Raw genomic sequence first — 15880 nt, 5'->3', positions numbered from 1 at the left:
GAGACACGAAAGTGATTGAAGCATAACTTTTGGTTTAAGCCCATAAAGCAAACATTTTCCATGCATCAATGTTATGTTTATTACATCTCAAGACAGGCTTTTCAGATGCTTTACATCTCACTTTCACTTTTCAAAATAAGTTACTGAATGTCTGAACATAAGAACCGAAAGTTTGGTGCCTTTAAATAAAACCTCGTTTATAGAAGAAAAAAAGTATCGGCAAAATATCTACCTTCCCCGAAGCAAACCTTAAGCCATGGAACAGCACGCTCCTTGACTGACTTTGGTGAGCAAACACTCGACTGATAGAGACACAAGTTGGGCCACGCCTTGGCACGCAAAGCCCAAATCATATTACTGGTCCAGGGACTAGCCACGGGGCAATCACAGGACACGGCCACGGGGCAAAATTAACACATCAATCAACAACTCCTTTCATCCGACTCGTTTCGTGCACAGCGGAGGGAGATGATTTGTGCTTCTCTTTCGCGAGCTGCGAGCTTCTTCCAGAGCTTTTGTCAACTTCTCCATGTCTAACAGCTTGATGACCATTTTGCCAGTGGTCTGCTTCGCCGTGGCCGGCAGCTAATCCATAATTTGTCTTTAAAGGTGGCGGAACTTTCTAGCGACGGGTGTTAAACTTTTTGCCCAGAATCCGTCACAAGAACGAAAACGAAATTTCTCCCCGTGGGACTAACGATCCTTGGGCGGGCTTCGAAAAAATGGAGAATTTTTACCAAACGCGAAATGTGTTTCGCGACCGCCTGAGGGTGTTGTCTGTAACCTAGCTCCCTTTCGTCGCAACATCAACCTTTGAGATCGCTAGGGTCACGATGCCAATATTTATCCTTCGAACGGCAATGTGGATTGACCCAAACATTCTCGCTCAGCCGCGCTTTTGCGCGAGATTCCAGACGGGAAATCGAGCATTTTTGCGGTTGCACCAAACAATCGACAGTTTTAAGCTTGGGCCGAGACTTGCCGCCTGGCACACACCTACAAATAAGGGGCTCCAGAAAAAATTTAGCAAAAATGTCCGGTTTGCCAGCGGTGACCCTTTCGTATGTCAAGGAAAAGAAATCCTGGTAAGCCACTCGTTTGTGTCAAACAACAAATTTATTCTCAATTAACGACCGAAACTACTGGGCTAAGGGCTCCTGTCCCAAAACCTTGTTTGTTCTCCACCCGGAAGCAATGTTCTTAAGCAGTATTAATGCTTTTCGCAATCGGTATTACAATACTACTCCCGCCTTTTCGGTCCGGTCCGGTCCGGTGTCACCGACCAGACGGCGTCCCGATGCCGTGTACAACACCATGGAATACGAACATGAGTAACGATACCACTGACCGTGGGCCCCCGGAAAAACCGAAGCCCACGAACCATTCCAGGCGGGCACCAAAATCTATAAACCGTCAGCCGATTACGCCATTCCGGGTGGCAAGTAATGTTGAAGGGCGGTAAACTTTTTTAATCGCATTATAACTTTCCATTATCGTTTGAATACATTACAAGCCGATGTGAGGAACAGCAATGCCACCGGTAGCGGCGTGATTTTACGCTCCCCGTGTCCTTTACAGGGCTAGGGCGGCCGAAAACAAAACGAATGTCCTTGTTTTTGAGGTTAAGTCTGAAAAATAGTAATGTTACAGTCTACGCGCCGGCAACGATAACGACTGTAATATATGATCGTCATTTCACGCAAATTTTATTTTTCGTTTCTCACTAAGTAAGATTACAGTTCATGTTGTAGCTACGAAAGTGCCATATCGTAATTCCACCACAGAAACAATTCGTGCTTATCTGAAGATTTCTCAAACAACACACATGTACTTAAATGGTCATTGGCATTGAAGCCTTGTCTATTGTCACATTCCTGTCTAATACACCCGCAGCGCTTCCGGTCATTAAATCTTAGTTCGTTTTTTATGGACTCATTTTAATGATGCTAGCAAGCACGGAGCTAATGTGAGAAGCTTTATCTGACCCTTGGAACCAACGAAGAAGCAGGACAGTTTCTGGACTATAAAAAACAAACTGGACGAGGTCCACTAACGAAACTACTTTAAAACACCAGTAACATTAGATAAAGTTTCGCACACAAATTCCCAGCGAAACGGTGCTAATTTTCCTGTGACTTGTTGATAAGAAGAGCCCTGAGGAGGACGTGCACGAGGAGACCGCTGACCGTTTCAGGAAGCAAAATGATATATGGGAAAACTATTAATTTGTCAGGCGTACTTGCGAAAAGACATTTGGGAGCTTGGTTTATGGGTCTCTCTGGACTCTATGCATTCGAGTTGTTAATTTGCATAAGATTGGAGAGAAACTTTAACATCCAAATTGCATTGGAAGATTTCATCTTTAATATGTAATTTTTTATGAAAAGTTTCCTATCTCCGTTTCATTTTTCTTTGTAAATGGTAGTTCTATGGTTAGGATCTTTCGGAAACAGGACCGTTACGGTTCTAAAAAGTTTAACCCTGCGATGAACAAAATAAATAACCTCAAAAGAACCTCCAGCCGACCGAAGAACACAGCCACTGCGAGCAAATGGTAAAGGTAGTCAAAATGGTTCGTGAATCTTACAGCTTAGGCGTGAAGATTACATTTCTCAACAAACACCCAAAGTCGATAAATATCCAAAATCGCTACAGAAACCTTTCCTAACACCTTCTACGGATCGCACTCTGGGCCGTGCGCGTCCATTAGCGCCAGGTACCAGGAAAGTAAACAAGACTACTAATCGCTCTGTCCATTAGCTGCGCTTTTTCTATGTTTTGGAACCAACTTTCATTCCTTCTCGGTCTCGGCTTGGATACACATTCGTTGCCACAAGTCCGATCATTCTCTCTCGGTCTATCGCTCTCTATAATTATTTCTTTCGCTTTCTTCGCAACTGTATGGGTTATTTCCACTTGGCCACGGCCGCTGACCAAAGCACAAGCCTAGTACTACCCACAGACGCTGTCTTGGAATATCAGATGCGTAGGATCGTATACTACGTCGGTTCTGAGCCGATTCCTCCTGTCCGCATAAGGGAAAACTTTTTTGGCCAGCGAACCATTTCAGCACATTCACGGAAGAGAGCCGAAGCCGGCAAACCGCTTCCTCTTACTCAGGATTAGGAAGCAGCCAAACTTCCCGATAAGATTAGTATATTTATAATTTAAGGCCCTCATTGCGACTCGATGTGGCTCGCAGTTCATGGTAAACACACCCGGCGCAAGGTACACCGGTAACGTCAAATTAGTTTTAGCCCAGCATGCCTTCCAGTTGTTTGTTGCTAAGCCACTCAGCAATTCTCTTCTTCTTTCTTGTGTCCAGTGAGCAGCCTCTTACCCAACATCTCTGGCTTGCCTTCGCTAACGGATAACCAGAAGTCCGTAATAGTCGCTCATTCGATGCTAAGCAAAACTGCAAACTTACGATCAAATCGCTACCGGTTTTCTCATGGGTGGAACGTTTGCTCGAACGCAATGGGGCTTTTTCCAGGACGCAGAAGTTCAAAATATGCTTGGCGAATGCAAAACTCTTCTCTCATACCTGTGGGAAGGCAAGTTTATAAGCTTACGAGCAGCATCATAAAATCATAACTTTATCGACTTCTGCAGGAGATGTTAATGCATTCGAGCAGAATGAGCCAACTGATGGTGAAAAGAGTAACAGGATTGTTAAGAAATGCAGAAGATAATAACAAGAGAAAATGACGTTCGTCGGTCGGTTGGGACATTGTTCGGGCTTGACGAACATTTGCGACATTATTTCTTCTTTCTTCTTGACTTTTTCATTATTTCTGATTGCAATATTCTATCGCTGTCAATATTTAGCCGTTGGCATAAGCATGCCTAAGCAAAAGAAAAACCTACCTCCGTTCATGTGCAAGATTTTTCCGACCAGACAACTTTATGTTCCCGTTTTTCTAAGATTAGAAAAAAAGTCCGAAAAGTGTTCGATTGAAAGACATAAGGCAAGTCATGTCACGTTTTCTTCGAAATGAAGGTTGTCAAAATGACCTTTTCCCGATCCGCCATAAGGCACAGTTTGGTCAACCACGGATTCCACGGCCCAGAACCAGTTTGGGAAATTCATTAAGGTCATTTGAAAGATACCTATGATTTAGAAAGCAATTTACGGTCACTAATTTACTGGGGTAGAGTTGTAATATTCCCGGTGCCAGGGTCGTAAATTCGTTTTACGTTCTTCGACTGAGAACCGGACTGAAACCGCTGGCTTAAAGTACAAAAGGGATTTCAAGTCGTAAAACCGCAACATAATGATTAATATTTTACGACAATCAAAATGAAGCAATATCTAATCAGCACTCATCGAATCTCGTAAAATTATTGTAACTGATCTTGAGCCCACTATTATGAGAAGGACATTACTGCAAGCTGCAAGTTAACACGGTCGATAATTAAGGAAAACTATCTATATATATAAAAGAGTACCGCGTTATTGTTATTCCCTTTATAACTCAAGAACGGCTGAACCGATTTGGCTGAAAATTGGTGTGGAGGTAGCTTAGATCCAAGGGCCCCAGATAGGATACTTTTTATAATCCGATCGCGTCACAATGAAGCCACAATACGCACAATGTGTTTTTTTCATATACTGCAACGGGACAGACAGAGCGAGCAACAGGAAACAATTGTTGGCTTCTCTTTCTCACTAATGCAGCGTTCACTAGCTCACTAATGACGTATATAATCGAGATGTTTATCGCATGTTGCGAGATTTTTTGAAGGGGCAATGATTTTACTGTCCTGAAATTTCCGCCAAACACTGCCAGTAATTCCAAGATCAGCTGCCGAAATGAAGTGCTTCTCTTCTTATTGAACAACGACCGTTGAACGGTTTTAGCCTGCACCAACCAGCGACAATGTTAATCTCTGATACTCTTTCTAAACGTTCGTTTTTACGGGCCGGGTTGTTAGTCCCGCGCCAACCCCCCTGGAACGCCGGAATCGGGAATCGAACCCATGGCCAGCTGCGATACAGGGACGAGCGTTACCGACTGCTCCTATCACCGGGGGCCATTGCCTCTGGGGCGAAACAGAGTTCGCCGGGCCTGCTAGTATTCTATAAATACTAAACAGTGTGCTGCTTTTAGTAAGGAAAAAAGTAAAATTATAAATGTTTAACAAACTTTTCCGGGTCCGACTCCGATTAACATCAATGTGAGGCAACAAATAAAGCAAATTATATTTATTTGTAACAGCTCCATACTAAATAGCGGTAAGAACTGCTTCGTACGGGATACGACATGTGCCAGGTGCGAGGCTTATATGAAATCAGTTACTGTTAGAATAGCGTCTCAACGTTGCCACCGTGGAAGGATACATGTGCGCTCCATTGTGCACTGGGAGCAGGATATCATAATGGGCAGAAAAACTGTCTCAATACTACTGTTGTCTACTTGCAGTTTAACAGATCTAAATTCATTTAAATCGTTTGAACCGTTTTTTTTAAGTTTTATGGTTAAAACGCGTAAAGAACGTTAAATATACGGGAACGGGTAATTCCACATCCTCAAACAATGACGACTTCAGACAAGAGTCCTGCAAACGAGCAAAAATATAAGTGGGTTCCCTACCTTCACGAAACCGTACGCTGTTTTCCGGCACAAAAGGACTGGAACCGTGCGTGTATCGAGGACCCAGCAGACATGTGGCAAGCAATAATCCAACGGCTTCTCCCATTAGCAAATGGTCTAGTTGAGGGGTGGAAACCTTTTTTTCACTGGTAGCAATCGGACGGCGGCGTGAGAGGTCAGACACGCGAGGTGTAGGAAAATGAGCTTCCGGCACTGCTGTTTCGAAGCGGCACTACACGTCCAATTACGGCCCACTTTATGGAAACTGTTACAATAATTACATCCGACGTAACCTAACTATTTGCAGCATGCCAGCCGAGCACTACTCCAATTTGCGTCAAACAGCGCCACCAAAGGCCCCTGGCTCCTGTGTGCTGGAAAATTGTGAAAATGCCGAGACGACCGACGTTTTCCGGCCGCTTTTCCACCAGCGGGGAACACCAGCCATGGTTATCTTGCTCGAAGGAACACGCAAGAAAGTACGACGTGGCGATGGCATCATTGTTTCCCTCGCCAGGACTATGGTCTCACCTGGCGCCCGTGGCTAGCCATTACCGTTGCTACGCAGCAATATTCTTGAACCGTTGACGACCTTGTTTCCTATGTTTCGTAAATCAACGCACCGCCACGGAATTCATCCACCAACGAAGCAAAAAATTACATTCCCTTTTGCCAGTCGACTGATGGTTTTTCCACTGATAAAACGGAACAACACACTCCCCGCCCCGCATGGCGCGTGCTGGATCGCCAAGGATTGGATAGAAGACCTGGAGGAAAACAAACACCAATTTCGGATACACACGCAACCATTTAACTGCCACCGTGTTTCACGTTTGGGACTGTTTAACAGTATCCACTACTACCACCACTACACCGCTTGAAGTACGATGTGGACGCTCGTCAATCGCCTCGGGCCGAAGGAGACACTTGATTTCAATGCCAATTTTACTTTTGCAATCAAATGAATTCATCTCACACACCGCATTCGACTGATTGAGACGCGCGTTACTACTCACTTCACCTGCTCACCATTCACTGCTGCGTCGTCGTCATGGGGTCACACAGGATACATGTTTTTCAAAACGTTGCCTCATATAAGGAACAATTTTTTTTGTTGACGCTACACTGCGTGCCCCCAACACAGAGCACAGAACGGCGGCCGATTAAATGGCTATCCTTCGGCCATGGTAGCCCTGGCGGCGCCAGGTTGTGACACGATCTCACCAGGCATACACACAAGCACACCGAGCTGCGCATAAAGGATATACGAACGAAAGGATGCTAGTTTACGGTGCAGGACCAAACGGGCCACCCCTTGTTACCGTGACGAAAGAAATACTCCAACTGACGAGACAAACTCCAAAAAGGACGCCCTGTTCTCGTGATACGGAACCGCGCTCTCGCTTCTCACGCGCGATAAGAGAGAGCGGACGCCAAGTGAGAAGTGAGAAAAGTCGTCAGAGCGCGCCACCGAAGGCTTCGCGAGAAGGTTGTTTATATTTTCCTCTCAATTGGCAGAACGCAGGGAGGACACGCTATCCACGCGGTGGTATGTGGAGCCAAAGGAGGCCCATTTTGGTATTGGTGATGTGTCTGCCGGACATGCGCCTTACGATCAGCATTTTCCACCGGAGGCGACCGGTTGCTCGCACCACTCTGGGAAGGCAACCGACCAACAAAGCCCGTTTCTGGCGACCGCAGCGATCAGTAGCCAAAAAAAAAAGGTAAGATATGTTGTTGTTTTCCCTCGTAAGCAGAACGGTTTTCCGCAAACAACAAATGACACTACCAGCACACATACACACACGGGCGCACTCGATAGTGTCCGCGACGACGTTATTAGTGTAAGTTCCATTCAACCATTGCGTAGCGTTGGTTTGGAAACTCCAAGCTCATTTTACTATGCGTCCGGTGGCCATCGAAAAGGTGCCTCGCACACCTCGACGTTAAAGTTAGTCCTCCACCCCGGAGATGGGGACGCCGATACGCGGTAACACGACACGCGGGGCGTGCAGAGAATTTTTCTCCCCACATTGTTCGACCATATACTACTGCCCCTTGCTGTTGTTGAGCCATTTCTTTTTGCGACTTTTCCCCGTGCGCCAGGCCAAACGGCAGACAACACGAGGGCCGAACCACATCGCGAGAATATCGATTCGTTTACGGCATAGGTCCTTGTATTTGCTTTCCACCGTGGTGAGGAAGCTTACGAGGCGTGCGGCTCGCTAAGCCGCTTGACTGGCATGGGTAAATACCGTGCCGTGTTTCCGGTCCGCCCCCACACCCGCCTGCTTGTAAAATGCGAGACAAAATGGTCGAGTGAGCAGAGAAGTGCAGCAGACGAGTTGGCGGGGCCGCCAGGGCTCCACGGGTCGACCCGGTACACTTCCTCGCCACTTGAAAATGATGCTAGTAGTTTGAAGAGTCACATTTACAGACAGAGCGCACGGTCCGAGGGACGCTCTGAGTGAAGGGGTTCGAAGACGGTAGAAGACCGGTAGAACAATGGACCAAAGGCAGGGAATTCTAGGGCTTCCCAGTCCATTGACGGGCTCAGGAATTCGATAGTTCGCTGAATAGAACCCATCCGATATTCGCAGGTAGAGCCGCATCGGAAGTGAAACGCGCTAGACTGTAGTGCACATTATGGTTAACCCATTTTGCGTAACGGAAGTACAGTAGACTGTTCGCAGCCCCGGATTTCTGGTATGGACCACTGTGCCACTGAATGGAAGCTAAGTTGAATAATCAAAATTATTACGCCATCAGCGAGTGGTGAGCCATGGTGTACACCGGCACCTCCAGAAAATGCTTTCCCACAGTTGCTAGTGAACCGTACCGGTGGACTGCCTGCAGATTGGATATTGGTCCATAGCCAGAGAGTACGAGCGTCGACTTACTTACACGACTCGCCCGACATAGTTCGAATCGAGGTGCCTGCCGTGCCGTGGGTGTTCGAACTGGAATTGAAACCGAAAATCAAACCTTCAACGGCCAACCCTCTCCAATGGTGACAAAGAACGCAGATCGCAGAAGTAATGAATATTTATATAATCGGCTCCTGCACGGCAACTAGCGGTCACCAGTTGCGGGGACGGTTACGACAACGCGACCACATTATAACCATGGCCGGAAAATTAATTTTCCCCTTTGGATGTCTACAAGTGCTGGCGTAGCAGATCGACAAATTGTTTCAATGTTTAATTGAATTCAAAAGTGTTGAATCCGGCCAATCCTCGGCAGACTCGACTGCAGTTGGTTTCCAGTAGTAATGCCGTGTATAGGCAAAGCTAGACACTACAGTAGAGTACATTCAGTTGCTGCAGTTTCTGGTATGTCTTCGTAGTCGAAATGATTCCTTTGAAAATTCTGAACCATGTCCTTCTGCTAGAAACGAACAAAGTTCACAGATCGTTTCCTCATGATCGTAACAATTGAATCGTTAAACTCAAGAACTGTAATCCCAACATTACCTACTTAAACATCTAATCTTAAGTATTATTTACTTCTGGTCTGACGTAAATGATATGCCCCCTTTTTGTCTAATAACTAAATCTTACCAGAATAACGTGAAGACAAGAGCCTTGTTAGCCTAGACAGTTTGGCAGCCATCGCCCACGGTTATGCTCAATTCGTAATATTAGCAAAACATGAGAACAGGATTAATAAAAAACCTACTTCGCATAACAAATAGGACACGAACCGTGAAAGGCAACAAGGGCAACAGGGTTAAAGTTGACAATCAACATTAATTATACATTATTTAAAAATCATATTAACATGTTATATCGATGATTTACAGATCATGGAGTTTTCAAAATTGTGCGAAGAATAGCTTATGTAACCCAAACTGCCAACGTCCCAAGCTCGAAGAAGCTGCAACAAATTCTATCACATCATACACAAAATCCTATTGCCACATTTTCCATCTGCTAACTGTCCGATTTTTCAGCAACTGAGGCGGCTTTCATTGCCCGTGCCCTGGCCGTGGCTGAGTGCAGCATTGTGGCACTAAAGTGACTGGTTGCATCATTTGCCATCGCCATTGGGCGGCCATTGTTCGGCCCTGCGGGGTATATGTAATGCACGGACCGTTCGTTGGCAAAAGGAGGAAAAAATCGTACATTCTCACGAGTGTGCAGGGCTCCAGTGCACCGGAGATTCGCCCCGGGAAATACACTTCCCTTGTCACAAACAAACACTGTGTAGGAGGGAAAACGTACCCCGGGGACGAAAAGACCAATCCTCCGCTGAACGTAGCGCAAAAAGGAGCAGCCTGCCTTAAAGGGTGCTGTACAAAAAAACAACCAACACAACAACAACATCGAAAAGAATGGAAAGAAAAGAACACAGCCGATGAAAGGAAAAATTTGCATATGCTTCAAAACAACAAAACTAAAACCCAGATGTGGCGCAGGAAGGTGCCCCACCGGGAATTCGAAGGATACGCGAATTTAAAAGATGCGCTTTGTTGTGAATCTCGCAACGGGCGTGGGTTTAGCTTAGGCTGCGCTCTATGGCTCGGTACAACCGAAGGGGTAAAGCCTGGAGTGGGTGACACACATGTATGTATTCATGTTGATGGTCCTCTTCTGAGCTACAGCTACGGCGGCATCATTGTTGGGGCTCCATTCGTTCCGTTGTTTGTACTGCCTTTCCACTATGCACTATGTTTTCCGCATTTTTTAAGCCTCCGCTCCACAGCTTATGCTCTCTCGGTTCGCCCTGCATCGTTCGGGTCAAATTTGCATTTGGAAACCTCTAACCTGCTCCGCTGGTCTAATCGGGCCGAGACCGTTGAGTCAAGCAGTGCTGCCGTTGACCGTACAACTTTTAAACAAATTGAAACCATCATCAGAATCATCGATACAATACCCCATCGAACGGTGCGATGTCTTCGGTATTGGCTGTGCCGTATGTCTAACCCTATTTGCATTTGGCGAAGAGCCTGTCGCCTGCTGTTTCATTGGATGCGGACCGACATACCAGAAGCTCGAAGAACGAATAAAATCCTCCACAAAATGGTGAGAGCGAACCTTACTATGTTTAATGTATTGTTGCGATAACAAATGAAAAGTTTAAAATTGTTAAAAAAATGTACATTAAAATATAGAAAGTAGAAAGCTATAAAATTTCCAGCATCTATAGCGCCACACTGTATTTAACATGAAAAACTACAGAACAAATTTTGGCTTAGTACTAACTCAAGTCTCGGTAATCTAAACGTCTCGGATAAACATAACTTCAAAGATGCAAACACAACAATCGTCGTAGGTTCAGTCGTTGTAGGTTCTAAATGCCTGCTGTCGTTTTTGTATGAAATCTTAGAGGAACGAATAGGTCTGTATTTGTAGCTTGCTTCCGTTAACTCGAGAAAAACATCATAGTATTTATTTTTCATATTATTATTTATAATACGAAAATATTGAAATAATAATCAATTTGAAGTTTCAAACATTCCTGAATTGGTAGTAAAACAAAACAAATACTAATTACGACGAAACTAGTCAGTGTCCTGGTAATGTTGAAGTTCCTGTCAGTAGTATAGTTCACTACTCGCTACACGAACTTGAAGTGCAAACACAACTCTATGGAAAACAATTCAATCATCGATTACCGAACACTAATACGAGCCTAATAGATACGATGCCTCTATTCCAAAGCCATTAAGTCACAAGCAAATTCGATATTCAGGAGCGTGGATATACTGCTGCGTACAGCGTGCACTGTGCTCAGCGATGCTGGTAGGTAGGTAGCGTTATTAACGTTCGACGCTTATTTATTAGCTACCTCACGATAATGTTGCGCGTCGTTATCAGTATTAACCCGAACAGAGAACTTTATCGTTCGTGTGGTGCAACGCTGCTACTGTGGATTGAGCCTTCATCTCAAACCAACCCTATCAGTCCGTCCAAAGACAGGCTAATTTATTGGACGAACATGTTAATTAATTCGTGGCTAAAATTGTTTTCCGTGCAAACACAGGATGCGACTTATGTACATCAACGAAATCATCGATATTAGATGCACTGGACGGTCCATACAGCTAAGCCTGATGTATAGCTGTTTTAATAGCTTTTTCATAATTCATCGCTTAATAATGGACTTTACTTATGATATGTTGATTCATTTGTCTTAAAACGATACTACCCGCACATGTGAATATTCGACGTTTGCATTGGTAAACATAATAACTTGATTGCAATATGGAAACTCAAAATTCTTAAAACCTTCTTAACATAAAAAACTCAAACTGAAACTCAAAAACTTTCATTCTCAACATAAAAACATTTGACATGCTATATGCTCCAGCGTCTTCAATGTACAGTTCGTGCAACGAAACCAGTTAAATATAATTTTATTTTGGATAACAATAACAAAATTTCAGATTATTTACTATGCACCAAATAATGAAATTCTGAAACCAACAAAAGTCATAAAGAAATTAAATACCTATCTAACTATAAGCGCAAACAAGTATCTAGATCGCCTTTCGCTTAACTGACGTCTCTCGTGCGGGTTTTAAAAATTGTGCCATTAGTGGCCCTATCGCGTGGGAATGGCCGATATGGTTTTCAGTTCTGATCTACCAGTCAACCGTTTAAGGCACCGTTAATAAAGCCCGGTATCAACATGATCCCAACAGCATCATCTTTATTGCTACCGAACGCTAGTTGAAACACCCCTTTAGGTGCTATGCGCCATGGCTGATAAGGCGCAAGTCGCACGTCGCGGATTGATAACAAAGCACAACCGACTTGCATCCATTAATAACGGAGCTTCACTGCACTCACTGCTCAGTTTGAAGTCGTTCGTTGTGCGGCTGGTGAGTGTGACAGTGGCGGCCAGGAATATTTTCGAAATATTGTACATGCGTTGGTAGAATACCGTCAGTAAAGCAATGACCTGTAAGCAATTGGGAATAAGTTACAAAAAAACAGTCTAAAACATGAACTGATTTCTTTGACAGACCACGTCGAACACCCGTCCGTGTTGAAACGGTTGCACGGCACCTTCATGGTGATCGCCTGGCTATTTTTTAACTCTCTGGGCATATCAGTTGCCAGGTAATGAAGGTAGTAACATACATATCTATTTCACTAACAGCATTTTCATTCCCATTTTCGAAGATACTTTAAACAAACTTGGATCAATCGACAGCACTTCGGAGTTTCGAGGTGGATTTTCGTGAGTTGTTTTTATCAAGAGATCGAAATGCCTTTAATAGATTTTAATGTTCCTGTTCGTTGTTTTTTGTTCCTGCAGTACCACCGAGTGTATATGTCGTGTTGCTGGATACTAACCAGTGCCGCCATCATTTTCATCTTCATCGACCTGAAAGGGTACAAAGCAAGCGCACACGCCGCCGTAGGTTTGACGACGTTTGCCATATGCTTTCTTCAGCCTATCCTGGGACTTCTGAGTCCGCCTCAGCAGCAGGCACGGAATGCGCTTCAATTCTTGCACCGGATTGTCGGACACGTCGCCTACATTCTTGCCGGTACTAGGCTCGCGTAATTTCGCGCCGTGAACATGCATGATACTAATTTGCACACATCATTCTAACCCATAGTAACGAGCATGTTTTTAGCTGTTGGTCTGCAAGCGGCCAGGATATCCAAAACTATGTATGGACTGCTGGCCGGGTCTATATTCATCCACGTTCTTGCCCATATTATGTTCAACGTAAGTGTACCTTACGGTATTTGACTACCGATTTCAGTTTCATGTCGGTCATTATCGGCAATTCATTTGCTCCATTTCAGATTCTGGAATATCTGACAAGACAAAAAGGGGTGTTGGCGTTAGACGCGAATGAGGATGCATCGGTAATACTACGAACATAGTTCGCCACAACTAATAACAATGCTCGAAGTTGCATTTTACAGCATTACTTCCTCCATCGCTCTCAACTTTTATTCACATGTTCTTTCCCATTTTCTTAACTCGGTGTGTTTACGGACCTACGCGGACAGTTTTCCCGCTGGAGAAAAACTACTCTGATGTTGCAGATGATTGGTCTGTACGCCTTTACCTTTGCGAACGTGGTTTACGTGTGGGGCGGATGAGTCATTTCTTGCATCACTGTATTCGGAGTACCTGTGAAGAAGTAGGATACGCGCCTCCATCGAGCAGTTGCTACTTTAGACTACTCAATTGCTACGCAATATAGGTTATCTGTACATATTTTCTACTATTAATGTAGGCATGAAAAGCAGCACAGTTTGAGGGGCAAGAAACTGGTGAATACCGTTAGTCGTCGTCAGCAAACAGAACGTATCAGCGTCCAAAAATGTGGTCAGGTCATTGATGAAGAACAAAAGCAATAATGTACCAAGGTTGTTGGCCTGATGGTCATGGTCGAAGAGTAGTGATGTACAATTTTCACCTAATAGATACGCCCGACAAGTTATAATCGTAACTATCCGCAGAATTCAGTGAGGGTGCTAGGTTTCGTGATCAACAATTCGTCTTATACGTAATCTCAATCAGCGGCGAATCAGTACGGCTAGGTAGGTAACTAATTATAAACTGGGGTAGGTTGCTGGTTACCGAGCACCGAGACATGAAGCCATCCTGATTGCAACTTCGCGTAGAAAAGTAGCGGTGCGTAAACCAAGAACTCCACGATTCTGGAACAAGGACGAAAAGTTCAGCGGTAAGTGCGACATGTGCAAAAAACATTACACTGACATATGTTTAAAAAAAATCGTTTGCTCTTAGAAAAATTAAAAAAATTAATCATTTTTTTACATTTTTGTTACATCTATCTATCGGCCCTACGCTGTGGTGCCACAAGACTTTTAAATCTGAGTATTAATGGAGCTACAATTCCAGGTTTTCATTATTCAACATACTGTGGTGTTGCAGCGAACGAAGGCGTAGAGCATCATCCATGTTAATATCCATTAAAACGGCATGCTTACTTCTCGTCAGACACTAGCGCTAGATGCGGTGCACTGTACTATCATTTCTTCTATTGCTCACCACCGTGTGCTATAGCATAAAAGATGACGAATGTACATGGTAAGTAGTACAAATAACACATCCATCTACATTCGTATCTACTGGACGTAAAGTTATAGAGCCATTGGAACTAAAATTTTCAAACCGTTTCTAAAAACTTGCGCTGTAAAACCGCTGTTTACCATTGCAGTTATAGAGAAACATGAAAATATGTAGATTCTCATGGGATAATATGATTGTTAGTTTTATCATAGCTCTTCTTGATTTATTTGATTTGAAATCTTTTGGACACTTGTTCCATTGGCTGCTTTTGGAGGTAATAAACTAAGATTACGTGAAGGTAGATTTGCGCAATAGTTTCCTTTGCAAGAAACATAACGATGATTTACAGTTGAAAAGTAGCAACAAGAATGTGTTCTTCAGCGAACCGTAAGGTCTTTCTCCGCCAATTCTAACTCAACTTCAGTGGCAACGAGCAACTATAAATTCAGACGAGAATAAATTATAAGCTACCTGGCCTTTGGTACGGACGTGTGGTAGTTTTCCCCTATCTGAAAACATGGTATTATTTCGTTATAATGCAGATTAAAAACTTGCCTTACGCAAAACGTGTACCAATGCAAGTTACAAACGTGTGCAGGAATAACACGAAACACATCCCGCATGTTATGAAACCTAACCACACCGCCTGGTAGAAGAATGGGATGTAAATGTTGCCACGAAGGAAACCTTCACGATGGCGCCGACGCCGATGCAAACGATGTTTATCTACGATGTGATATCCTCGAGGCAAGAAAAACTTTGCCTCACCTGGCGGTGGTGGAACGCGTAACATAATTCATGCTATCGATCGATTCGCCGTGCCGCTTAAAATCCAACGAAACATAAAATGGCTTCCAGACCAGCAGCTAAACCCGGACGTCTTGGGATTGATCGGCCAGCTGCATACGTGTAGGCGAAAGATATATCATACGTGACGGAAATGCACTATAGAAAATGAGTTAACGTTGAAAATGTTGCCAGACTCATTTTGTGTACAATTAATGGCAAACATCGTGCATCTCTTGAAAGTATCTGAATATCTTCTAACACGATTGTAAAAAATATGTTTATCTGTTTATCATTTATCCAAGCAGACTACCAAGCCTATAAGTTTTATTTATTAAAGCTTACTTCACTTCCTGGAATCTTGCTTTCGTTCAAAATATCAAAATAGAAATCTCTAAATATCGTATCAAATCATTACACTTACGTAAAATGCCAGATTGTCGTCTGGAGTATTGATATGAAATGTGCAGATCACGATTTGCTCGTAGCAA

General features: G+C 44.0%; 1 protein-coding gene across 1 annotated transcript; it reads left to right on the top strand.

Moving 5' to 3' along the window:
- The first annotated feature begins 12495 nt into the window (after positions 1-12495).
- On the top strand, positions 12496-13663 carry LOC128278893 (putative ferric-chelate reductase 1 homolog). Its single transcript, XM_053017619.1, has 7 exons — positions 12496-12502; positions 12565-12661; positions 12725-12782; positions 12861-13095; positions 13168-13280; positions 13361-13423; positions 13571-13663. The coding sequence occupies exons 1-7, from the start codon at positions 12496-12498 to the stop codon at positions 13661-13663; spliced, it is 666 nt and encodes a 221-aa protein (XP_052873579.1).
- Positions 13664-15880: the final 2217 nt, after the last annotated feature.

The sequence above is a fragment of the Anopheles cruzii genome, chromosome 2 (genome assembly GCF_943734635.1).
Source record: "Anopheles cruzii chromosome 2, idAnoCruzAS_RS32_06, whole genome shotgun sequence".
In the NCBI taxonomy this organism is placed as follows: Eukaryota; Metazoa; Arthropoda; class Insecta; order Diptera; family Culicidae; genus Anopheles; species Anopheles cruzii.
The sequence above is the reverse complement of the archived record's forward strand: the minus strand, read 5'-3'. Positions and strand labels throughout refer to the sequence as shown.

What these genes read in the sequence shown, in the direction of transcription:
- LOC128278893 (XM_053017619.1), top strand. An exon ending in CGTCGCCTACATTCTTGCCG is followed by an intron (nt 13,096 to 13,167) that starts GTACTAGGCTCG and finishes TCTAACCCATAG; the next exon opens with TAACGAGCATGTTTTTAGCT. An exon ending in ACGCGAATGAGGATGCATCG is followed by an intron (nt 13,424 to 13,570) that starts GTAATACTACGA and finishes CTACGCGGACAG; the next exon opens with TTTTCCCGCTGGAGAAAAAC.